This window comes from Eurytemora carolleeae, unplaced genomic scaffold (assembly GCF_000591075.1).
Source record: "Eurytemora carolleeae unplaced genomic scaffold, Eaff_2.0 scaffold297, whole genome shotgun sequence".
NCBI lineage: Eukaryota > Metazoa > Arthropoda > Copepoda > Calanoida > Temoridae > Eurytemora > Eurytemora carolleeae.
Window position 1 is genome coordinate 131,456 of NW_019396222.1, and position 23,587 is coordinate 155,042.

Genomic DNA, 23,587 nt, shown 5'->3' on the forward strand with positions numbered 1-23,587 from the left:
TACACGGTTTGAGCGTTAAAGAATGAAAATTCTACGCCGACAGTGTAAGAATAAGCATTCTTAAACGCAAGGAAGCGAACAATATTAAAATTGTTCCTCCTGAACCGTGTAATAATGGGAATTCTTACACGATAGGTTTACTACTATGGAACCGAACAGATATGATATAATAAAGATTCGTATGATTACAAATACAGATACGATGCTATATTGATTGAACTAAAATCTAATTTAACTAAAGTCAGCTGTTCACAAGCCGGCTTTTAGAGCATTCAAACAAATATAATTTTAATCATGTTAATATAAACTTGTTAAAACATATTTTATAACATTTGAGGACTATTGTCCTTTTGAACGTTAGTCTCAATAAACATAAATCCAAAACTTTCGATTAATCGATCATTAGTTCAATTGATATTACACTCCAAAAGCGGGAAGATTAAAAACCGGTTTTTCAAAAATTAAAGATCCTTTAATCTCTAGAAATTAATCTGAAGATTAGCAAAAAGAGAGGATAAAGCATTGGATCTTGATATCCACCATTCTAAAATGTATCAGCCCTGAGCTGAAAACTTTAGAATGGGATATCCTTAATTCCGATCGGTAAATTAATCTGGAGATTAAAAATGAGAGGAGAACAAGCATTATTTAATCTGGAGATTAAGAAAAAGAGTGGATCAAGCATTAATCCCGATATACACTATTCAAAAGTTCCCAGCTCTGATTTACTGAAGTAGTTAAAATGCACCCCAAAATTCATCAAACTAACAAAAATAAAAGAAAGTTTCAGAACAAGTACAGAAAATAAAAAATTGACCATTAGGACCGATTGTAGAAAATAAGATCTTGAGAGATTATTAACATTATGGAAAATAAGATGTTTTCAAAAATGTTTAATGATTATGAACTAGAGATATATAAGATAGCTGTCACGAGGAAACAACAATAATAATATGATAATAATTAAAAAAAAAAACCATAAAAGAATATAACAAGTATACTTTTTGTACCTGGAGTACCAACAAAGGATAATGACGGCCAACAAGAGAAAGTGAATGTGAGGCAGCCTAAATATATGGATATTGTTCATGAATCAGACAGGAAACTATTAAAATTTTATTATAAACTAAAAAGTTCATATCAGAATCTCAAAATTATACAGTATACACTATACAGTATACACCCTTGCTAACAAAAGTACAGCTTACGTGTCTATTGTTTATAGATTTTAGACTTAACTTTAAGAATAAAGAAATGAATATGTTTGGGATAGCAGAATACCGATCAAGTTTAATCATTCTAAACCCGATTAAACCGGGCTTTACGTTTAAATTGTTTGTTTTATTTTTTCCTTGATTAAACTTTGAGAAATAAGGACAACATATTTTTGGTTTGGGATTACACAATACCGGAATAAATTTAACTTTTTGAGCTTGATAAAACTGGACTTTTTAAGCATTGTGTCTTATCAAATCAAATGCTGTGCACGCATTATCAGTACCTGTCGTACTTCCTGTTCGTCTGCTCTACACGTCTCCAGTAGGGAATGGATAACTGTCTAAAAACCAAAATATTTCTGATAAAATCCCAGATAATTTGTCAATTCTTACCTTGATTTTGAGGTCGGGATTGATTCCATCCTCAGAGGAGGCCTCGGACCCTTTAGGAGAGGACGTTCTACTCATCTTAAATAAACATATTGATAGTTCATGAAAACAAAATAATTTGAAATAAAATATATTCTTTTCCATCCATTTTTATTGTGATATTTATCTGCGCCTAATCCAGAAAAATATCTAAAATGAAAATGTAAAATGGTTTAGTTGGGTTTCCAACGTAAATTAGTGTAAAATTCATGGTTAAAGCGCTTTTGATCGCTACTAATCTTACTTCTAACTGTTGCGTCTATTATGAGAAAATTGCTAAAAACTCATGCTGAAGAACGCAGCGTCCATACAAATTCAGAAAGTTGCAACATGCAACTCGGATCGTAAAATAATCTATTTAATTTCAAACAAATCATTCTGATATTTAAAAAATAGTCATCGATTATTTTTAGTTGCATTCGTATATAGTTAATATTTTATAATATTTTTGATTTTTTCTAATAATATTTCGCTGGCGCTGGATTTTCGAACATTCGTGGAAAATATAAAAATGACGTCTTCATTATTATCAAAAATCAAAACGAATAAATGTTTTCAAAATTAACTATAGTTCATAAAAAATTAACAATATTAAGAAATATCAACTATATACGAATACTTCGAAAAATTATCGATATCTGTTGGTTACAATATCTGTAATGATTTGTTTGGATTACAATTGATTTTTTAAAGATCCGAAATGAATTTTTCAACTTTCTGAATTTGTATGGACGCTGCGTTCTTCGGTATGAGTAGTTTTTAATAATTTTCTCCTTATAGACGCAAAAGACAGAAGTAAGATTAGTAGCGAACGAATGCGCTTATTTTTCGCCGTAAGCCTATACCCCCTTTAATTTTTCGCGAACACTCCTTTAATGCTTCACAATTTTTTGTAATTTTTCTTCCATTTTTTCAATGCAATATCTTTTTGTTTCCAATATAACTTCAAACACTAAGAAATTGTGAGTTGTTATGAGTTCAGAATTTACTGTACAGTTTACACAATACATCTGAAAACTAATTTAACAAGCTGAGATTATAAGTTATTTCTTGACCACAAAGATAGAATTAATTGTCGAAACTTCTGTACCAAACTGTTTGTGAAGCATAAGCGAGCAACAGTACTCGTTTTGGTAAGGATCTTAAAGTGTTAAGTATTTCTTTTGCACACAATCTTACAGTTTTCTCATAAAATTTCTGCCGATTTCGATACTTGTAGATTTTTTTAGTTTATTTTTGCGAATATCTCTCTCAGTTTTAAACATTTTGCAAAGTGTAAGAAAAGCAGAAGTTTAAACAGAAAACTATTCAAAATTTTGTGGAACATTTTTTAAGTTTAAAAACCTTAGACGAACGAAGCTTAATGTCAAACAAAACAAAACTTATCAATATAAGTTCTTTCGACAATTAGGTATTTTTCCAAATTTTCTAGTTTCGTTAAAACGTATTTTTTTAGCGAATTCGTATTCGGAAAGTTAAACTATCGCAAATACAGTATATCCTAATATTCCAACATTACTTACAATTAAAGTCTATACATTCATACATTCTAATAGATTGTTAAGTGCAATAGATGGCAACGTAGTATTGTACACAAGTGTCAACTCATTATTGTGTCTGACAAAATTATTAATAATAGTGATAATTTTAGAATAATAGAATCTTATCTTACAGTGAAAAAAGTGCAATTTTATGTTAAGTTATTTTCTGTTCTTACACTTTCTTGAAAAACATGTCAAATAATGTGAGAAAATTTCGTTTTCTTTGTTATATTTGACACTTGTGACGTCCTGTATAATTGATCCATTTTTCTATTGCCACCTATTGTACTTGATAATCTATTTGCATACATTTGATCAGTCTATTTGTTTTGTTAACGTCAAAAACGGCTGAAAAGATTTTGCCCAATTTTAATGGCACTTCATAAGATCTCAGGGAAGGGTTATGGCTGGTCAAATGGTACCTGAATAAATAGAGACTTTAAAACTAAAATAATCCATATTAGAATTTGAACGCTAAAATTATTAAAAGACGAGGGGCGCAAAGCGCTCTGAAAGTCCAGTGAAAAATAATTGCCAATAAACAATAAGAGTCCTAGAGTTTTAACTCTCTAATAATAATCACCAAAAAAATTACGCATTTTTACCTTCTTGTTAACTGGACAAACAACAAATATAAATCATAATTTTATCTGAAATTATAAACGTGAAAAGGTTTCTAATTAAGACTACGGTTAAATTTAAATGTTTAGTTTAAACTAAATACAACGTGGTGTCTCTAAATAATGAAAATGATAATATAAGACATTTCATAAGAAGCGCCCTGTTAAAAGAACAAAGTGTAAGATTCTATGTAAATGCTTGATAAATGCAAACCATGTTTTATCACAAGATGTTTAAAAAGTACAAAAATACATGATGTATAAAAATATTATCTCGAATTATAAAAATTGACAATTTGGTTCAGACAACAGGGTGAAGCTTAGAGACCCATTCTGTTACAGTAGGCACGTAGCAAGGATATTCAACTACTCGAACTTGGGCCTATCCTGTCCATACTTGCTGTAGTCGATCCCAGAGGGATTCATGAACTTGAACTGCCTAAACAATAAATTAAATAAAAGATGAAAAAAAATATTTATTTAATGTTTTTTTTAACTTTTTTATTTGCCTCTAATTCAAAAAAGAAAATTCACAAAACTAAACTACGTTCTTACAGAACATACAGGGTGTCGCAATAAACATGGGAATTCAGTGACGAATTCGATATCGTCTTTTTAAATAATTCTTTGATTTAGTCTAGTGATACCTACTAAGAAAGCTATATTCACAATTTGTTTGTTTATGTTTTGACTGTTTACGGTTGTACTCAGTAAAACAAGAAAATTAAAGTATACAAACAGAGAAAACTTGTCTGTCTTCACTGTTTATCTTGCAGAGACATTATAGACACATATTTATAGCCATTTACCGTTTTCATAAAATAAACTCTAGCAGACATAATAATATTATGTCTTTTGATATCAAGTATTACAATGCTAATTCATAGTAAAGACGATATCGAATGTGTCACTGAATTCCCATGTTTATTGAGACACCCTGTACAATAAGTCATTAAATGTTAAAAAATTAGCTTTCGTGTCTCTATTCTTTACAGCCTCACTCAGTCGCAGTCTATGATGGAGATTTGTAAGTGGGTGATCAAAAGAATGTTATTTCAAACAATTAATTAAGCTCATTCAAAGTTTCAAAATGAAACAATTGATCATGTTACAAGTCTTTTGTTACAAAATATAAAATTTACTATAAAAATGCAGAAAAAGCAAGTTATCAAATCTTTGGAAAGAAAACCGGACATATCTCTAATTCTTTGAATTGAGTCATTAGGTTTGTAAGAAATGATAAAATATAAATAATTATACTTAGCTCTTAACTGGGTTAATTCATTGGAACGGAAGGGAGTTCAAGTCTGAGATCTCAGATTGAAGGAGTGGCAGTGATTATTATTATTATTATTACTAAGTCTAATATTATTATTATATCTTACTTTCCGTCATAATAACCGTAGGTATTAGCGGGGTTCTTTTCCTTCCTCCAGTTGATATCGGTAGTTTTAGCGGCCAATCTGAACAATAACATAATTTTAGATTTTTAGATCAAGAGTACTTGGAAAAATGCATCAAAACCAAAATACAGCCAAGTATTTCAATCCTCGTACATCAGACATATAAAATATACATCATATCCTGATTGTTCAATAGAAATGCGCAGATGCATAATATCTCAAAAAGAAACCCTTCAACTTCTAACTTTCATAATCTAAAGGCTCATCGTTATTGCATTAATAAAATTTTCAAACTTGACACAAATCATAAAATCATGCTCATCGATTTTGAAGAGAATGAACAAAATGTCTTTCTTTTTCTTTTTTTTCTCGATTAATGGATATTTTAACCTGTTTTTGGCAAAACAATTTATAAAAGAAATTTTTGTATCATTCCCCAACTCTAAGCATGACCCAAATAAGAACTCCCCCCTCCTATTTCCCACTAGACGGATTACCTGTAAAGGTATGCTCCAACAAAGATGCATCCAGCTCCGATGATGGCGAAGAGAGGTTGGAGAGCAACATGATGCTTCAGAGACTTCAGGGTCAGCCCTTGCATACTACCCTTGCCATTGTTAGCCTAGAATATAATAGGAGTTGATTAAACTTCAGGTCTTAATAAAAAGTTTAACGTTCATAGTGCTTACTGCTTAAGCCTGGATAAGTCATAGAAAACTATATACAGGGTGGCCAAAACTTTTTTGAAAAAATCCGTACAAAAATCCGTACATTTTCAGAGGAAATCCGTACAATCCGTACAATTTTCGAAAAAAAATCCGTACAATCCGTACAATTTTCGGAAAAAAATCCGTACAATCCGTACATTTTTTTGAACAAATCCGTACATTTTTTTTAAATCCGTAAAATTTTATAATATAATTAAAAATAGCGTGGTACAGGGGTTGCACACTCAATTAAAAGAAAGTTAATATTAAACTAAAAATGAAAAGATTTACAGATAAACGGAGGAAACCTGAGAGGATGTTCTCAGATCTGATAAAGAGACAGATAGATAGATAGATAAACAGACAGACAGATAGATAGACAGAGAAACAGATATACACATACACATATAGATAAACAGAGAGACAGATAGGATATATAAACAGATAAATAAAAAGATAGATAAACTGACATGCAGATAGATATACAGATGGATAGACAGATAGCTAGACATATAGCTAGACATATAGCTAGACAGAGAGATAGACAGAGAGCTAGACAGATAGATAGACAGATAGATAGACAGTTAGCTAGACAGATAGATAAACACATTCTCAAATGAACACTTCTGTAACATATTCTCAAATGAACTCTTCTGGGATCTCGAAAATTATGAATGAATTTTGATTGTCAATTGAAACGTTAATCAATCTAATATTATTTAGAATGCAGAAAATAAGTTAAACTAACTTCATTTTGACGAGTTTTTTTTTGAAATTTTCATGAAAAGCTTGCTGAAATGAGTGAAACAAAACCGGTGTATTTCCAGGATAAAAATCCGTACAATCTGACTCCGTACAATTTGAAAAAAATCCGTACAATCCGTACAATTTTAGGGTTACAAAATAAAAAATCCGTACAATCCGTACATTTTGGCCACCCTGTATATATAACATTTTATTTTGAAAACTAATAGTAGAAAAGAAGTAGTTTCTGTTTGTCTTTATCAAAATGAGCATTTCAGCCTTAATAAACATCACAAGAGAAATTAGTTCAGATTTAAAAGTAATGTAGCGAAGGTGCATCTATGACGACTTACTTTTTAAGTAAAATTATGATAAAAGGTATGAATTTGTAAAACCTTAATTTGTAAAAAATGAGAGAATAGAACGAAATTAAATTAGAATTTGAAGATAATAAACGGTTTAATCGTGACGTCTGTACTAACATTGTGTACTTTAGGTGATGTAATGTACAAGTACATGATGTGCGCAGCGCACACAGTAGTTGTACATTATACAGTTCTAATTTAAAAGTTCAAAATAGGGGTTTAGAAAGAGAAGTTAATTTTACCTTCCTGCCTCCAGGGCCGGTGATGTAAGGATGGTCGACAGCTCTCATCATCTTGGTGAAAAACATTTTGATGTTTGATCAAAGGAAGAAATTATCTGAAATGTAACAAAATACAATATTATCAATAAAATACCAAACTTACAGGAAAATGCAAGAATTTGGAAATCAAGACTCAGTAGATATTTATCTTCCTTGATTCCATACTGCGCTGGAACCTTCTCTCATCTGGGGCATGCTTCTTACCATTCCCATGTCAGACATTCCACCTCCCATCCATCCTCCCATTCTTTCCTCCGGTCCCATACCTCCAACCCCCATTCCGACTGCCATTCGGTCGTTAATTCCCATTCGGTCATTCATTCCCATTCGGTCATTCATTCCCATTCGGTCATTCATTCCCATTCATCCACCTCCCATTCCACCTCCCATTCCACCTCCCATTCCACCTCCCATTCCGGCTCCCATACCTCCAAAATCCCTCTGAAGCTCTCCTCTCTCCGCTGCAAGCTCGCGTCTCATGTTCCTTAGCTTCTGTACGGAAGATTGCAAGTTTACAGAATTACTGGTGCCACCGAAACTGTCAGATTTCAGACGATCTGCAACCGATGTCTCCCTTCTAGATGTTGTCACGTCCCTGATATGCGTTATCATTTCCCTCACGTTCCGCTGGAGATAATCATCCTCTTCCCCAAACCTACTGTTTCTAGCACTATACGGAGATAGTCTAGCATTTCTCATTGAACTAGTAGAACGGATACTATCTTGATGCCTGTAATAATAGTTTTAGTTTAGTTTAATGACGTAGTCTATTTCTCATTGAACTAGTAGAACGGATACTATCGTGATGCCTGTAATAATAGTTTTAGTTTAGTTGACGTAGTCTATCTTATATCCTCATTTGAGCAGTTTGAACCAAACTTGCAAGCTTACAATTAAGTTTTAAATGAAAGGTAAATTAAGCAAAATGTTTTGAAAATGATTCAACAAAAATCTGTCATGAACCATGAACCATGTAATTCTATTAAAAATTAAACCAATTGAAATTTTAGGAATATTATCGTTAGAGAAAATGAAAAAACTTTGAAAAAAGATAATTGAGGGATATTTGTTCACTCTCAGTTTTCACCTTGTTGGTTTTACTCCTTGGGTGAGACCATCCATATCAGGATCAATTACTCCAATACTGGCATTCATCCGTCCTATTCCACAAAACCCAGGATTCATTCCGCTAATCTTAGCATTCATTCCGCTCATTCCTGAATTCATTTCGCCCATGTTAGCATTCATTCTGCTCATTCCTGAATTCATTCCGCCCACGTTAGCATTCATTCCGCTCATTCCTGAATTCATTCCGCCCATTTCTGAATTCATTCCGCCCATTCTTGAATTCATACCACCCATTCCTGAGTTCATTCCGCCCATTCCCGAGTTCATTCCACCAATTCCCGAGTTCATGCCGCCCATTCCCGAGTTCATGCCGCCCATTCCTGCGTTCAGCCCGCCCATTACCGAGTTCTTTCCGCCCGTTCCTGAATTCCTTCCATTCATTCCGCCATTGTTTGAGCTTCTTCCGCTCCAGACAGAATTTATTCCATCAGTAGCCGGATTTATTCTTCCTCTTTCGGAATTGTTTCTTCCCCTGGTTGAGTTAGCAGAAACTCCCCTACTGTCTCTGTTGATGGGGAAAGCGCCACTGCTAGTAAATGCAGAATGGTTGGCTCCGCTTCCTTGGTTTGCCCCACTAAAAAAAACCGTCAGGAGTCTCAGTAAATATGAATCAAAAGAGCCTTTTAAAATTACGGTCACAGTCCCTTTATTTTATACTTGACAACTGGTAGGATGAAAAGTACCTTTTGTTCCAATCAAATCTATCACTGCTTTTACGGGTTAGACTGTTGACAGAGTAGAAATTCCACTGGTTTGCCTCCCGCCTGAATTAATTTGGTCATAAATCTTAAGATTTGGACAAGGATAGATAAGTAAACAAGTTAAACTAGAACGATCTGATGTATCTTAGAATATAGTGATTGAAAATGGTACGGATCCGAGAGAGCCAGCCCCCATGGTGGGCAGACGTATCTTGCTGTAGGACATATGCAGTAGGGGTGTCCATTTTTAGGGTCATTTTTGGTACAAAGATGCAAGGTCGCCAGAAAGTTGCAAATTTTTGCAAGATTTTCAAAAATAATTTTTAAAAACTTCTTAAATTTTTTTTTCAGGGTGCGCCAATTGATTAAAATTTCACCTTTTTCGATTTTTTCACAAAAATTGTAATATGCCCATCCCTAATTTGGTTATCAACATGCATATCAGTTTTTATGGAGATAAACATGTCTAGAATACACACACAAAAAATTAAAACCCTATCTTGACTGGAAAGGTGTGCGCCAAATGGTTTCTTGAACTACGCAAAAACAAAAATAATTAATCAATCAATCAATATTTTTCAACATTTTTGGCGCAAGTACTTCTTACCAAGGTAGGATGTTAATTTTTTTTTGTATGATAAAATTAGACCATTTCAGATAATATATCTGGACAGTATCATCTCAACTTGTCGGGGGGGTGGGGCGTGTCCCCCCTCTTTTTAGTATAAATGGAAGAATTAAATCATAAAAACTCCTCATATACAGTACATTTGTACTTGGTTTAATGTAGTATAGTAGGCAGATACTATTATTAGAATATGTACAATATAGTTACAAGTTTTGTGAAAAAAACGAAAAAATGTGAAATTTTAATCAATTGGCGCACCCGGAAAAAAATTTTTAAGAATTTTTTAAATTTTATTTTTGAAATCTTGCAAAATTTTGCAACTTTCTGGCGACCTTGCATCTCTGTACCAAAAGTGACCCTAAAAATGAACACCCCTAATATGCAGTGTGCACACCTGACTCTCATGTGACTTAACCTAGAGTCTAGAAAATGCTAAACATCAATAAAGATCACAAAATGCATTCACGAGTTCTGCAAATCCTAATTGGCCCTGGTATAACAGTGAAAACATTTAATCATGCTGTTAGGATACATATTTTAAGAAAGATGATGAAATATGTAAATTGTACAAAAGAGTTCACTTGTGCGTGGTTAACTTTTAAACTTCGTCCGAATTTTACATTATATAAAATTGAATGAATGCGTAGTGTTATTTAAAAGATTATGTAATAATATGAATGTCGTCTTCGATATCCGTACAAATTTATGGGGTTTGCACTCTTGATGATTAACATTTCCTTTACCTAGTCAGACATAGATAGCACACATTTATTAATTATTTTTAATCTATTGATTATCAACTTACGTATGCAGCTAGTGCTATTATCTTCCTTATACCGTAAACAATATTGCCGAGATTTAAATATTTAAAACAAAAAGTGTCCGCCCCTCATCAAAAGTTCTCCGCTCTAATTATATCAATACCTGGTAAAAGCCACAAATAGTTTACTTCCACCAACTATTCTTCCGTCCAGGTACATCCGAGCTCGCTTGGCGGTCAGAAAATCTTCGTAGATAACGTAGCCAACATCATCCTAAGAAATTGATCAAGATCAAGGCCAGAAGAAATAAAACCTCTTGTTTAAAATGATATTTGATAAGATTATAAGAGGATTGGATCTGTAAAAGAAGCCCCAGCTTGGGCACCAAAGACCGCCTACAGGTAGCGTCCGATCCATCACAGATAAAATATTCTTAAATGTTATATTTAACTGCTTTTCCCAAAGTTTTCAAAAAAAATGTATTCTTGTAAGCTGCATGCATGAACGAAAACGAGATATTTGGAATTCTTTTTCTTTTCAAAAATAGTATGGTCTCTTTTTAAATAAGAGGAACCTAAAATCTGTCCGTGAACACAAAATTACCTGTTCCAAAATTTCCCATTTTATAACTGTTCCTGGAGTGTTGATCATTTCAAGGAAATCCTTCTTTTTCATGGACGAAGGAAGATGTCTGCAAAGTTTTATAAATATTTAAAACAAAAAATTAGAAGTTTCAAGTATTTGTGAAAGGCAATCTCAAGCAAGTCTTTTTTATTTTAAGAACCCATCCCATAATAATATCTTTTTATCTAATAAACAAAAAGCTAGATCAACTAAGCTTTTAATTTTAAGGATTTAAAATACAAAAGTTTCTCAAAAAGAAACGCTTTCAACGGCACAGATTCAGGGTTGGCATGAAATACCCCCAGCCCAAAAAAACACCCAAAAAAATCCAATACAATCCACTTTAAAAAACCCACCTGTAAGTGGCCGTATTTGGGTTTTATTAAGTTATTTTAATTTTTTGAATTTTTCTAATTATTGCCCTTTCTTCAATCTTAAAAAGTTAAAATGATAGTCTTCAAAAAATAAGGTCTACTATCAACTGTATTGATTTTTAGGGAGTTTACAGCACTAAAACTGACATATTAATTCTTTTCTCATGAGTTTTCAAAATATGTTGCGATTGAATAAGCATATAAAATCTTTTTATCGTTCTTAAGTGTGAGTGATCTGAATGTTTCCGGTATTTAACAGTGGTCTGTCTTCCTTCTTGAGCATATGAATATCTTCCGATTAATCTGAGTAGCCCCACCCCCAATCAGAAATATGAATCCATGTTTGACAATAGAAGTAGTCTGAAATTCATAGAACTAATATATCAAAAAATTGCAGTATTCCCCTTATAAAGGCCCACTATAAAGAAGAGAGGTATTTGAAAAGTATTTATTATGATTATAGTCTATTGTTAAAATAATATTATTATTTTTCTTGACTATAAAGTTCACCTATTGCTTAAATAGTCTTATTATTATGAATTAGTCTAATTTTAGTAGGTGTCAACTACTTTCAAATTGAAAAACCAAAAAAGCCCAAAAAACCCAATGAAACCCACTGGGCTTGCTTCGATTACGATTTTAAAGTAATAGCATAGCAATCCATCCTATAAATTAGTTTGGGGTGTATATCTTTAAAAAATGGGGGGGGGGGAGGAAAGAATTTTTTGCGAACAGCTGGGGAAAATCAGAAAAAAATGAAATATTTTCACATTTTTAATACATTTCACCATAAAAATCATTGATTTTCCCAAATTTGACGAAACACAACTTTAAAAAAAAATCATACCTATCTTCTAGGGGATAAAAATGATTTTCATGAAAATATAAACCCCTGAAATTAGTCCGTGTAAGAATAGAATAAACACCTGATTATAAGCTGTGAAGAGGCGCACAAATCATCCATCTGCTTCCGACTGAGGTCGGAGAACTTTGAAGAGGATGGTTTAGGTTTCTCAGGTTGCACGACATATGGATTATCCTTGGGTTTATCCTCCCTACTGCGACCCGTATCAAATCCTTTACCCTGCACCATGAATTGAATCATAATAAAGTAAAGCAAAAATATAAAAACTGTGCTTTATATATTTGATAAAGATAAAACATTTATATCTCTGATCATTCCGTATCATTAATTATAAATGGCAAACGTCCGAAAATTTGTCAGTGCATTAAGTAGGGGTGTATATTTTTTTAATTAACCCATCCCCCTTCGGGTAATTTAGGGTGGGGAAAATCTAAAAGTTGTACATTTGCAAGTTTTGTCATACTCAGATACTTTTTTACACTAAATTTTATTAGTGCAGCAATAAACCCTGAAAAAAAATTCTGTTCCTTGCAAACGTGCCTGACTTAAAGAGAAACAAATATATTTTCTGAAGGGAAGGGGGGACGATTTTTCAAGAAAATATTTATCCCTGCAGTGAAGATTAACACAAACTGTGAACAAGAATCTTCCTTTTTGTTCAAAAATTACCTTTGTTCCGTCTAGTTTGAGAAATGCTTTATCATACATGGATTCAACCTGCTTCTTTACTTCATTCATCAGTTTAGTGCTTCTTCCTAAATAATTCAAGTTTAAGACGAGTAAATTTATATTTTTAATTGCATCTTTATAAATGTAGGTACACACTACACACTACACATACAAACATAAACATTGTTCTTGTAGTTTCTTAATCAAATCAAATTACATCAAACAGGTTTAAGGATTTCCAAGTACACTAAATTATTCTGAATTATCGTAGATATTTCAATTTAAAATGTTCGTCTCCAAATAGCATTTTAAGGATCCGAATCCGGATCCGTTGGATCCGAAAGATTATAGCTTCCTGGATCCAGAACCGGATTCGCAAAATAAGCGAATCCACAGATCCGGACCCAAGGGGGTAATATCAACCAAAAACTCTCAAAACCCAAATCTGAACTGTTGAAAGAGATTATAAAAATATCCTGATCTTTAAGTTTTAGCATGAAAATAAGCAAAAAAAGAAAAAATAATTTGACAAGTTCAGTAAATCTTAAATCAGTAAATCGGACCTGGATCCAGATCCGGATCCATTTTTTCCAGTGCGGATCCATAATGCAGATCCGGATCCACATCAAAATTAAATAGATCCTAAGCACTGAATAGCAATAATTAAAATATTACCATGAAGTTTCTCAAACGAGGGAGATCTTGATCTTGTGTAGCTCCTTGACCTTGATCTTGACCTTGATCTTGACCTTGATCTTGACCTTGAGATCCAGCGACCGTTAGACAGTAGGGACAATCGGTCTACAGAGTTACTTCTAGATCTTCGTCGGCGTTTACGAGACCGAGATCGGGAACTGAAACAAAAAAATATATATTTCTCATACAATTTCTAATTGTATCAAGATGACGAGTCGCGCCTTAATTTCTAGTGATCTGAAATTTTTTGTTGCTGATGTATCTTTTCTAGATAATAATTTTTAAACTAATTAAAGGAACAACCCGTCTATGTAAGGTAGTTAAACTGAGTATGCAGTGTTGTAGACAAATTCTTTAGAATTCATTTGAGTTATATAAAACGTTTTCACGATGAATAATTACTGAGTTTGAGTGCATAGTCGACGTTCAAAATCACGAATTTGGGTGGGTGGGTTTTCAGAATCTGTTTTTTTAACTATTAAATAACGACAACGAAAAACAAAGTAAAAATTATACAAAAACATAATTAGAGAGATATTATAGAAACTAGTTATTGAATAAGATTACTTATTTTAGATGAGAAGATTAATTTTTATTTTCTCAACCTGTTCCTAAACAACTAATTAGTTTGCTAAAGAATTTACATTTTTCGTCGTCGTTATTTTATAATTTAAAAAAAAAAAAATTCTGGTAACGTATCAACCCAAAAGTACTACTTTAAACGTTGACTTTCCGCTCAAACTCTGGATTTACAGATCTATAAAAAGTTTTATATGTCTCAAATGAAACCTAAACCTTACATAGCCGGTCTGTCCCTTTAAAAAAAACAAAATGTCGCTGATTCTGTTTGATAAAAAAAAATGTTAAAATAAAGTCCAAATTTTTTAAGGATTTTTTAAAAATGTTGACCGGAAATATCTGTCCCTAAAGCCAGGACTTACTCACCGTTTTAACGTTTATAGGATACTAACAGACAACATAAGAATATGTATGTAAAAATTTGTCTTACCGTGAGAGTGATCTGACCAGGACAATTTCTATTGAACTACTCCGGGATTTGTTCGCATTACTTCGTTTCTTGGTCCTGGACTCCCTGTCCGCATTCATTGTTCCTCGACACCTGTTTCCCTTCTTCTTGTTTATCTTCTCTCTCAGATCTTCGTTCTTCGAGGACAGTTTAGCTAGAGCTGAGTCAAACAGATCGTCTTCGTCTTCTAATACTTCAATATCACTATCAGCATCATCATCATCTTTTTCATTGGAAACGTTGGCGCAGTTTTTCTCAGCAGGGTCTCCTTTATTTGATGTATCTTTGATGGAATTTTCAAGTGATTTTTCAGAATTAACGGTTGATTTCTTAGGTGACTTTTCTTCGAAAGTTTCAGTAGGAATTTCTGGTGACTTCTCAGTAGATTTCTCGTACGAATTTTTGGCAGATTTTTCAAAGGTATTATTAGAAGCTTTCTCAGGTGCTTTTCTCTCATTTACTTCTTCATCGTCAAGACAGGTTATTTCATCATCATCATCTTCCTCATCAGCGTCTTCTTTTTCTTCATGAGTAAGAGAGCCAGTGGATTCAGCATTCTTAGAAAAGTTTTCTTTTTCTCCAGTCTCATCATTTTTCTTCTGTGATATTTCCTCCTCCTCAGAACTTTCGTCATCAGAAATGTTAAAGCATTCAAAAACCTTGGGTTCGTCTATATTCTCAGATGATTCTTCATTCTTCTTGGATAATGGCTCATTCTGAGATTTATTAGACGAAATTTTTTCAGCTTCAATTTCAAGGACTTCAAAATTTTCTCCTACAAGCTCTACGTTATTATATTCTGCTGTATCCTTAGGACTTTCTTCATCTATCTTGTACTCTGAAGATTTGTTGTTTCCTGAAATATCATTATCATTTGGTTGATTGAGTTCAATGATCTCATCATCATCAATGATTTGCTTAGTGCTATCCTCAGTTTGCTTTACAGGTTTCATTTCACCAGTTTCAGTTAACTTGGATCCTAGAATGTCCTCGATTTCAATTTTCTCATCAACTTCAGCTGCCTTTTTTTTAACTTCGGCTGCGTTTTCCCCAATTTTATCTGCAGTTTCTTCAGTTTTATCTGCCAATTCTTCAGTTTTATCTGCCATTTCTTTAACTTTATCTACTTTTTCTTCAACTTCATCTACTTTTTCTTCAACTTCATCTACTTTTTCTTCAACTTCATCTGCATTATTTTTAGCTTTAACTTCCATTTCTTTAGCTTCCTCTGCCATTTCTGCAACTTCACCCACTTTTTCCTCAACTTCGTGTACTTTTTGTTCAACTTCCTTTGACATTTCCTTAATTTCAGCTGTTTTTTCTTGAAATTTATCTGCCGTTTCTTCAATTATACCTGCCACTTCTGCCACTTCATTTGCCATTTCTTCAAATTCTGCGTTTTCAAAATGTTCAACTACTTTTATTTCTTCACGTTCTTTTACTGTTTCAACTTCAGAGACTTCCGTAGACTTTTTCCAGTTGTTTTGCCCATCACCGTCTTTTAAATCAAGGTCATCAACTTTATTATCCGTTTCTACAGCTTGAAATTTTTGCACTTCTTCATTAGTATTAATACTATCACCTTTCATACTGACATCTTCTGTGTCTGAAACTATATCATCGGAGCCAGAAATTTCACTTGCAATAACAGAAGTTTCTTTTCTGACTTCATCAATTTCAGATTCTTCAATGACTTCAAAGTGATCATCTTTTGTTGGTTTAAAGGAATCTGAAAGAGTTTCAGGTGTTTTATCTTGTTGCTTCAAAGTTTCACTGTCGGTCCCCTTGCTGGGTGATATTTTTGCATTATCTGCGGATAGCTCGTCTAAATCGTCTTTGATTTGGATCTTATCGGAATCACCGACAATTTCAGGAGGAATTTCTGTTGATGATGAAGTTTGTTTAGGTTCTCCTGGATCTTGTGACACACTTTCAACTGGTTTGTCAGTTTGATTAGTAGGAGTTTCAGTTACTTCGCTAGTTTCTTCGGAAATAACCTCAGTGATTTTCTTCCGGCCCCTCGTAGCTCGTTTAGGTGAAGCGACGGCCGGTGAGGCAGGAGTTCGTGATGCCCTTGTCGATCGTCGACGATTCGTTGATTCTGGGGTATCAGCCCCTGAATCTGACATTATCATCCTTAATCTGAAAAATAATGAAATATTAAGTTAAGTTATATTAGACTTTTAGAAAAATAATTAAGCAGGTACTTTGTTCAAGGGGCATGTTGCCCAACAGTTTCAAATTCATACATCAAATATTCATTAGACTTTTTGTCGTTTATTCGAAGGTTCTGTTTCCTCCAGTCGCTGTAACTTCTCCTGAGATGCACTCGATAGTTTTGGGAGGTCTCCGTTTGATGAACTGCTGAGAGTTTCAAGGTTTGAAGAAACTACGCCGAAAATGTCCTGGTGGTAAAGGGGATAAAGAAATATTGAATGGAGTCCGAAATTCATTAATCAACTAATTCTAACAATTATTATTATAATTTTTTAATTTTGTCTATATCCCTTCCTCAGCTTGTTTTTCTGCATCTTCTAGACCCTCACAGTGTTTTTTCATGTACAGCGGTATACTCTGCAAGATTATACACTGTACACTTGCAGTACAGTGAAAATGTTCACCATCACAAGTGGTTAGATCAAATTAAACTTAAATTCAAAGAAGAGACCCGTATTAGTTACGGCTAAACAAAGCATGGATAATCTAGCTTTAATTAAATAATGATTGAAGTTAGATCAACTAATTTTCAGAAACACTTAATAAAGAAGTAAATACAAACTTAAAATCACAGCAGATAAATAAGAATAGGTATTTTCATCAACAACTATATACCAAATGTTAATTCAAGGCTAATTTTCCAGATTAGACTTCTTGGCATAAATATTAGTTAAATCTACCTGAACTCCTAGATATGCCCCTGTGATAGCCCCCGCCATACTAGCGATAGTATCCGTGTCTCCACCCAAATGAATCGCAAGTCTGTAAAGTAAATAAAGTTAGAAAAAAATATCAAATTAATGAGATTTTTTTTTGACAAATTCACAAATAATATTCTATTTAGCAGTACAGGGGTTCAACGTAATATTCATTTATTAAAATAGAATAAAATTGTTTGAGGGAAAAATTAAATTTGAATCTTCATTTTTTTATATTTCCTTATAAAGTCAAAGATAAGGTTGTGTCTAGGATGTTTATTCTAATATTCTACTTGTAAAACGGGTTTATAATATCATTTTAACATATGGCCTTGAATTGGTGATTTCATGAAACCGATACAACCGCCTCCCCCATCATCACTGTCCCTGCTTCAGCAGATGAAGAAGCAGATGTAGAAGTTGTGGCAGGGGGGGGTGGGGGGAGGGGGGGGGTAAGTTAGCCACAAATCTTAGCCGGGACTGGGGGAGGGATTTAAAATCAAACGGATTATGCATAACCCGTTATACCAATAGGACATATCATTGCACATGTCATGCTAACTCTGTGATCCATGCACCAAGGGGCCCTGGGTTGCAGGGAGGGGTGGTTACCTGGTAACACTTGTGTTATTGGGGAGTCATAATAGATAGATAGATAGGACTGCATACCTTATAGTTTGCTCGAATTGATCTTTTCCTTGAAATCTCTTGCATCCCCTAGATATTAGACATAATTTTAAACTTATATCTCTACACAAATTGATATGAAATGCGTACGTACATCAATAAATCAATGTTATATTAAAACCATCCCAGTTTGGGAGACAAAATATATACTGTATATAATATCGTGTTTGTATGTCTGTTTCTTTGTCCGATCATAACTCAGGAACCCCTTGACCTAGTTGTCTACAATCGTAATTTACGACAAAATGCGGGTAGACGGCGGGAGTAACTATGAGTACCCTGGACAATCGCTAGGTTCCCAGGCTAGTACATAACAATATTTGATCAATAGTATTGCAGGGGCCTACAATTTGTTGAAATATCGTCCCTCCCAATTTATATAAACCCTAACAATAAGCATTCGACGGATTTAACTTCAGTGTATGTTTAAAAACGTACCTGAGAAAGCAGAAAAAAGCTGTGGGGACCGAATCTATCGCTGAAACATCATTCCCGAGTTCAAAACAAATCTCGGGCAGTTCAGAGTCTAGATTGGGACAAACATATTCTTCGTGTAAAGAAGACCCTTCGAACACATGTTCAAGTTCATGCTCTAATATACACCGGAATCTGTTGGTTATATCATTGAAAGAGATATAATTTCAAATGATCCTCCATTTATTGAGTGGCATGTCCAATTGACAACGGTAACCTTGGAATCTTTGACTGATCAAATAATGAATTAGACAATTTTGAAGCTAGAAAATAATTATTTATATGCTAACTAGTTGAAGGGGGACGGGAAATAATAAATTTCGGCCTGGATTTTTTAATTCATCGAGACTCTAAGAGACTTTTTAAACATTATTTTCAACCCAAGCGAGGATCGATTTTCTCCTTAAATCCGATCTAGGAATGCTGGAAAGGAGAAAATATATTGCTAATAAATGCTAGATCTGTCTTAACTAACAAACTTTTAAAGTGGCGACCCCGAGAGAGAAGCGCAATAAGCGATTCAATCAGTTTCTCCTAAACTGTCCCAGTTCTGGCCTGATATGGTGCTAAATTGCAGCTACTCCAGGAGCCAACAATCTACTCAGCTACTTCTGGAGCTCATAAGCTAAACCTCAGCTACCCCTGGATTTAATAAGCTAATCGTTAGCTACTCCAGGAGCTGACAAGCTACTTAGCTACTCCAGGAGCTAATAAGCTAAAACTCAGCACTCCAAACACTTTAACCAACACGAAGATATTCTGGACTCGATTTTCTCCTTAAATCCGATCTAATGAAAACATAGCTTTTGGTTGAAATCTTGTAGTTCTCCCAGCCTGCATCGGATCAACATGTCCCCTAACATATTAGTTTATTGCCTGCAAATATATTGCTAATAAATGTTAGATCTGTCTTAACTAACTTACTTCTAAAATATCTTATATATTGTTGATCAGATAAAGGTTTAAGGGTACCGTTGTAAATTGTGAATGTCCCCCTATAAATGAAGAGTAGCTTAGTTTGTTTAAGTTGAAATTAAGAAAGCATGCAATGCATACGTAAAGTAATTAATGGTGACTTAATTTGAATTTGAGTGTATTAGTCTCAATCCCTGGTTGATCCATGTACTCCTGAACAAGATCCAGCTTCAAGGAGTACTCTGTATTCTCCCACTCCTTCTCAAACTCCTGCATACCTACCCGGACTCCTGACAGAATATCTTCAGGGGTTCCTCCTTTCAGTGCCTAAATTAAACATAATAATTGAGGAAACGTTGATAACACTTTTCCGACATTTTTTATTCGAATAACGAGCAAGGTTTAAGTTCAGATTAACCTTGGCTAATTAAAGAACACTTTAAGAAAAGATACAATTTTTTAGCAATTTCTCTAAATAATATTTTCTTTCTTATTCAGAGTAAATAATTAATTATTTATAATAAATAAAACGTTACGGATAGAAAATAACATGCTTTTAAATGACCATACATTTAACTAGTGTCATGTCCGATTCACAACGGTACCCTTTAAACCTTTATCTGAGTAACAGTAAGGAGGATATTGTTGTTTTTCTTTCTTAAAGTGTTCATAAAATTTCCTAAACTCTCTCTGCAGCATAAATCTGCAAAAACATATGTTAGGTAAACATAAAAGTACATCTCATTCAGACAAAGTTTTAAAGAATACTGTTGTGAATCGAACATGCTACTCTATAAATTAAGGGTCCCATTGAAATTAAGTAGTTTCATCCTCTTATTATTTGATAGATGTACTCGAACATGGTTTACCTGAGTGACCGCTAAGGTCTGCAGTACACCCCCTCCAACACCAAGAACGTGCGCGTGAGTAATCCTTCCTCAAAATCCAAAAATAGACATTCTTTGTAACCAATTTTTTAAAGTTTTAATAAAAAACCCTTACGTTTTATTGAAGTGTATCAAAAGTAGATTTACACTCGCTAAAAATGAAATGGTTCAGGGGTCTATATTTTCTAGGAAAATGATTCCCCCCTGTAATGTTTCAAACTGATTTCTTCAATGTTTGAATCTTACCAATATTGACAGCTGTGTCTATTATTTTCTTTGTGTCTTGACCATGAAGAGCTAGAGCTGCAGGATGGGCTCTCATACCAGCACCATTCCCATAGGAGCCTGCATTGCATACATGGTGATAGTGATTAATGGAAGAAAAAAATAGATAAAACTAAGTCCTGAGAAGGTATTAATGAGGAGTTTGTATTTTAATTAAGAAAAAAATAGGAAACCTGAACCATTGAACTGTTGTGCTCCAGGTTTAAAAGGATCGGTTGAATCTAGTTCTAGTGCTTTAAACACCTCACCAACCGCCTGCCCGTATCCTCGCCACGGCTCTCGGCAGTATTCAGAGGAAAACCGTCGAGCTAGATCCTAGATAAACATGATCACAAAGAAAGAAAGTCAAGTGGAAAACTTTTTCTTTGACAGGAAGGAAACTCGTATAAAACGTAAATCTTATTCTTACACTCCAGCTGAAAAGATCAAAACATGAGCTCTGATAGGTTAAGGTTATCAAAAAACGGAAACATTTTTAGCAAAAAAGCTCAAGTTTAACACATACTGAAAATCTTAAAAATGATTAACATTTACCTGGTAGTTAAAGGATTTCTTCTCGATAAATGAACGAGCAATTTGTCTCGCCATAGCGGTATCGTCAGTAAATTTCTGAACCTTGCTTAAAAACAATCTTTATACAACTAATACGTAAATTTACTAGATTTTCAATGAGCACTCCACACAACTCTTCAAGTTTAAAGCATAAAAAAAAATATCCAAAATGTCAGATTGTTCAAAATTCCTGTGAAAAGGTCGGGTCTTGAATTTCTTTGAGAAAATTATCAACTTTCTCAACCGGGACTAGGTTCTCATACTGGCACTCGAACTTGGCTCCAAGACAATCACCTAAAGTTCATTTAAAAGTTCAGTTTGTTTGTATGTTTATATGTTTGTACTTCATTTGCATAACATTTTGTGAAAGTCAAATCTGAGTTCCAAAACTAATGTTAGATAATTTTACTAGCTTGGAAACCCAGTTTTGCCTCGAAAGCTAAAGAAAAATGGTTTATTTCCATAAATATATATATAATCTTGAGCGCTCAGTAGTAATGAATAGGTGTACTAATTAGCATTATGCAAGGCCCTCAACTTATGAGTTGGTTGAGCTCTGTAGTCCCTATTTCATTACCCAATCATCAGGGTTCGATGAAGCAGTGATTAGTGTGTTTGATCCATAATCTAAGGATTCATGTTCAAGCCCTGTCAAATGCAAAAATCAAAAACTGATAAAATTCAGCCATAGTCCAAGTAGGACGAAACACTTACTATAAGGCAATAATCAGAGCAGTTTCTCAGTTATATGGTCGTTAGGTATTATCTATCTAGCTTAATGCGTTCAGTTCTCTTGTTGGAATACTCATATTCAAATCCTGACCCATTATACCAAATATGAAAATTTTAAAAAAGGGAAAAAATCATAAGATTTAATTCAATTCACTATCAACTTTAAACAATAGTTTACTTGATTGTATAATCAGCATTTTTAATACCTATCAGTCCCCCTACCATACAGCCTTTGAAATGTTCCAACATTTTTGCCATTATCTGAAATAAATTTAAATGGAGACTCGTTTTAAAGTGTTGTGTAACTATGATTCATGAAACAGGAGTACAATATTATATTACTATTTTACTAATCACGACTACTGGCCTCAATCTCAATCCTAGTAAAAGGTAATTTTTCACTAAACATTTTTGACGGAGCCCTTGCATTTGCCTCATAAATAGGTCTTATTTTAGTCCAACTTCGTTCATTTATCAAAAATTGGAATGAAATGTAATTAATATCCCCGACATATGCAATTCTTTAGAAAAAATGTATAACAAAAATATTTTGAAAATATTCCTTCCTTAATGATGAGCTACTTCCTTCTTCTTAGGCTCGGGGATAGAATTGGTAATCTTGGCGAAGATGGGCAGGCACAGAACAAATCCTGGTAAAAAGTTCAAATGTATTGAATTGCAAACGTTAATACGAAACGTTATTTAAACCATGTATGTTGGGACCTACAACATTGATGCAAAGGAACTAAAATCTCTAGCTTCAACTCCCTTTATCAAACATATTTTAACAAAATTTTGAGGAAAAGGCACAAAAAATCAAAATTTTGTTGCAATAAAAAATATTTTTTTTAGTTAAGATTTCTATTAAATATTCTTATGGTATCTTAAGTTTATTATAAGATTTTTGTAATGATAGGCTTGTATACATGTATACTAACCAATAGCGTAGGATTTGAAGATCCAGTTCTTGGTGACATAGGTCTTGTACGGAAACCTCATGAGCATGGCTCCGAAGGTGTAAGGGTATCTAAGCTCGGCCATCTTCTCTGAAAATTATCCATTATATTTGCATCTGGTCGGAACTGAACTTTTAAACATGGCTTATCTACACTGTTTTCCGAAATGTGTGGTTTTAAAGTGATGACCATAGCTAGAGTTTAGTGAAGTATATGACGAATAGAGGATGTATTAAAAAATGGGGGAAAAACAATAAAAATCGAAAAGAAACGCCTAGAGTTGACATCCATGTTTTCTTTTACTCCCATAATAAAAAGATTAAGACATTTAAATGCGTCTATCCTAGAGAACGATTTTTGGACCCCCCCCCCCTCATTCTAACAATTTTGTACATGACCACTAA

General features: G+C 33.6%; 4 protein-coding genes across 7 annotated transcripts in view; all 4 read right to left on the reverse strand.

The window, feature by feature from the left end:
- The window catches only part of LOC111698572 (maestro heat-like repeat-containing protein family member 1), a 28,738-nt gene extending 24,861 nt beyond the window's left edge, over positions 1–3,877 (reverse strand). Inside the window, exons 1-4 of the mRNA XM_023468931.1 lie at positions 3,793–3,877; positions 1,611–1,685; positions 1,502–1,558; positions 1,011–1,067 (exon numbers count right to left, since the gene is read on the reverse strand). Coding sequence (XP_023324699.1) covers positions 1,011–1,067; positions 1,502–1,558; positions 1,611–1,685 — 189 coding nt within the window. The 5' untranslated portion in view covers positions 3,793–3,877. The remainder of the gene's footprint in view (positions 1–1,010; positions 1,068–1,501; positions 1,559–1,610; positions 1,686–3,792) is intronic.
- A 133-nt stretch (positions 3,878–4,010) lies between these two features.
- On the reverse strand, positions 4,011–7,647 carry LOC111698576 (cytochrome c oxidase subunit NDUFA4). The gene is made up of 4 exons (XM_023468937.1): positions 7,269–7,647; positions 5,708–5,832; positions 5,193–5,270; positions 4,011–4,246 (listed from the first exon to the last, which is right to left on the reverse strand). Exons 1-4 carry the CDS (start codon positions 7,332–7,334, stop codon positions 4,174–4,176), a joined length of 342 nt encoding a protein of 113 aa, XP_023324705.1. The 5' UTR covers positions 7,335–7,647; the 3' UTR covers positions 4,011–4,173.
- A 23-nt stretch (positions 7,648–7,670) lies between these two features.
- LOC111698573 (uncharacterized protein DDB_G0287625-like) lies at positions 7,671–16,932 on the reverse strand. Of its 2 annotated transcripts, none has more exons than XM_023468932.1 (9): positions 14,763–16,932; positions 13,733–13,911; positions 13,058–13,143; positions 12,450–12,607; positions 11,129–11,216; positions 10,689–10,798; positions 9,119–9,199; positions 8,395–9,009; positions 7,671–8,037 (listed from the first exon to the last, which is right to left on the reverse strand). In XM_023468932.1, the coding sequence occupies exons 1-9, from the start codon at positions 16,913–16,915 to the stop codon at positions 7,671–7,673; spliced, it is 3,837 nt and encodes a 1,278-aa protein (XP_023324700.1). In that variant the 5' UTR covers positions 16,916–16,932. The 2 variants fall into 2 exon arrangements, with proteins under 2 accessions (XP_023324700.1, XP_023324701.1); XM_023468933.1 differs by lacking the exon at positions 7,671–8,037 and adding an exon at positions 8,061–8,116.
- On the reverse strand, positions 16,922–22,606 carry LOC111698574 (poly(ADP-ribose) glycohydrolase ARH3-like). 3 transcript variants are annotated; one of them, XM_023468935.1, is made up of 12 exons: positions 22,434–22,606; positions 21,686–21,789; positions 21,478–21,552; positions 21,117–21,258; positions 20,905–21,003; positions 20,641–20,708; positions 19,966–20,098; positions 18,821–18,908; positions 18,365–18,412; positions 17,678–17,759; positions 17,292–17,354; positions 16,922–17,185 (listed from the first exon to the last, which is right to left on the reverse strand). In XM_023468935.1, the coding sequence occupies exons 1-12, from the start codon at positions 22,483–22,485 to the stop codon at positions 17,042–17,044; spliced, it is 1,098 nt and encodes a 365-aa protein (XP_023324703.1). In that variant the 5' UTR covers positions 22,486–22,606; the 3' UTR covers positions 16,922–17,041. The 3 variants fall into 3 exon arrangements, with proteins under 3 accessions (XP_023324703.1, XP_023324702.1, XP_023324704.1); XM_023468934.1 differs by having other exon boundaries at positions 21,478–21,558; XM_023468936.1 differs by lacking the exon at positions 22,434–22,606 and having other exon boundaries at positions 21,478–21,562; positions 21,686–21,770.
- Positions 22,607–23,587: the final 981 nt, after the last annotated feature.

Coding starts and splice junctions, on each gene's coding strand:
- LOC111698576 (XM_023468937.1), bottom strand. CDS start 7,334: ATGTTTTTCACCAAGATGATGAGAGCTGTCGACCATCCTTACATCACC. Junction 5,833..7,268: donor CCGGCCCTGGAGGCAGGAAG/GTAAAATTAACT, acceptor ATTATATTCTAG/GCTAACAATGGCAAGGGTAG. Junction 5,271..5,707: donor GTTGGAGCATACCTTTACAG/GTAATCCGTCTA, acceptor GTTATTGTTCAG/ATTGGCCGCTAAAACTACCG.
- LOC111698573 (XM_023468932.1), bottom strand. CDS start 16,915: ATGATAATGTCAGATTCAGGGGCTGATACCCCAGAATCAACGAATCGT. Junction 11,217..12,449: donor TCTTCACAGCTTATAATCAG/GTGTTTATTCTA, acceptor AAAACTTTGCAG/ACATCTTCCTTCGTCCATGA. Junction 10,799..11,128: donor AATGGGAAATTTTGGAACAG/GTAATTTTGTGT, acceptor TCAATTTCTTAG/GATGATGTTGGCTACGTTAT.
- LOC111698574 (XM_023468934.1), bottom strand. CDS start 22,485: ATGGCAAAAATGTTGGAACATTTCAAAGGCTGTATGGTAGGGGGACTG. Junction 21,559..21,685: donor AAGACCCGACCTTTTCACAG/GAATTTTGAACA, acceptor TTTTTAAGCAAG/GTTCAGAAATTTACTGACGA. Junction 21,259..21,477: donor AGAAATCCTTTAACTACCAG/GTAAATGTTAAT, acceptor ATGTTTATCTAG/GATCTAGCTCGACGGTTTTC.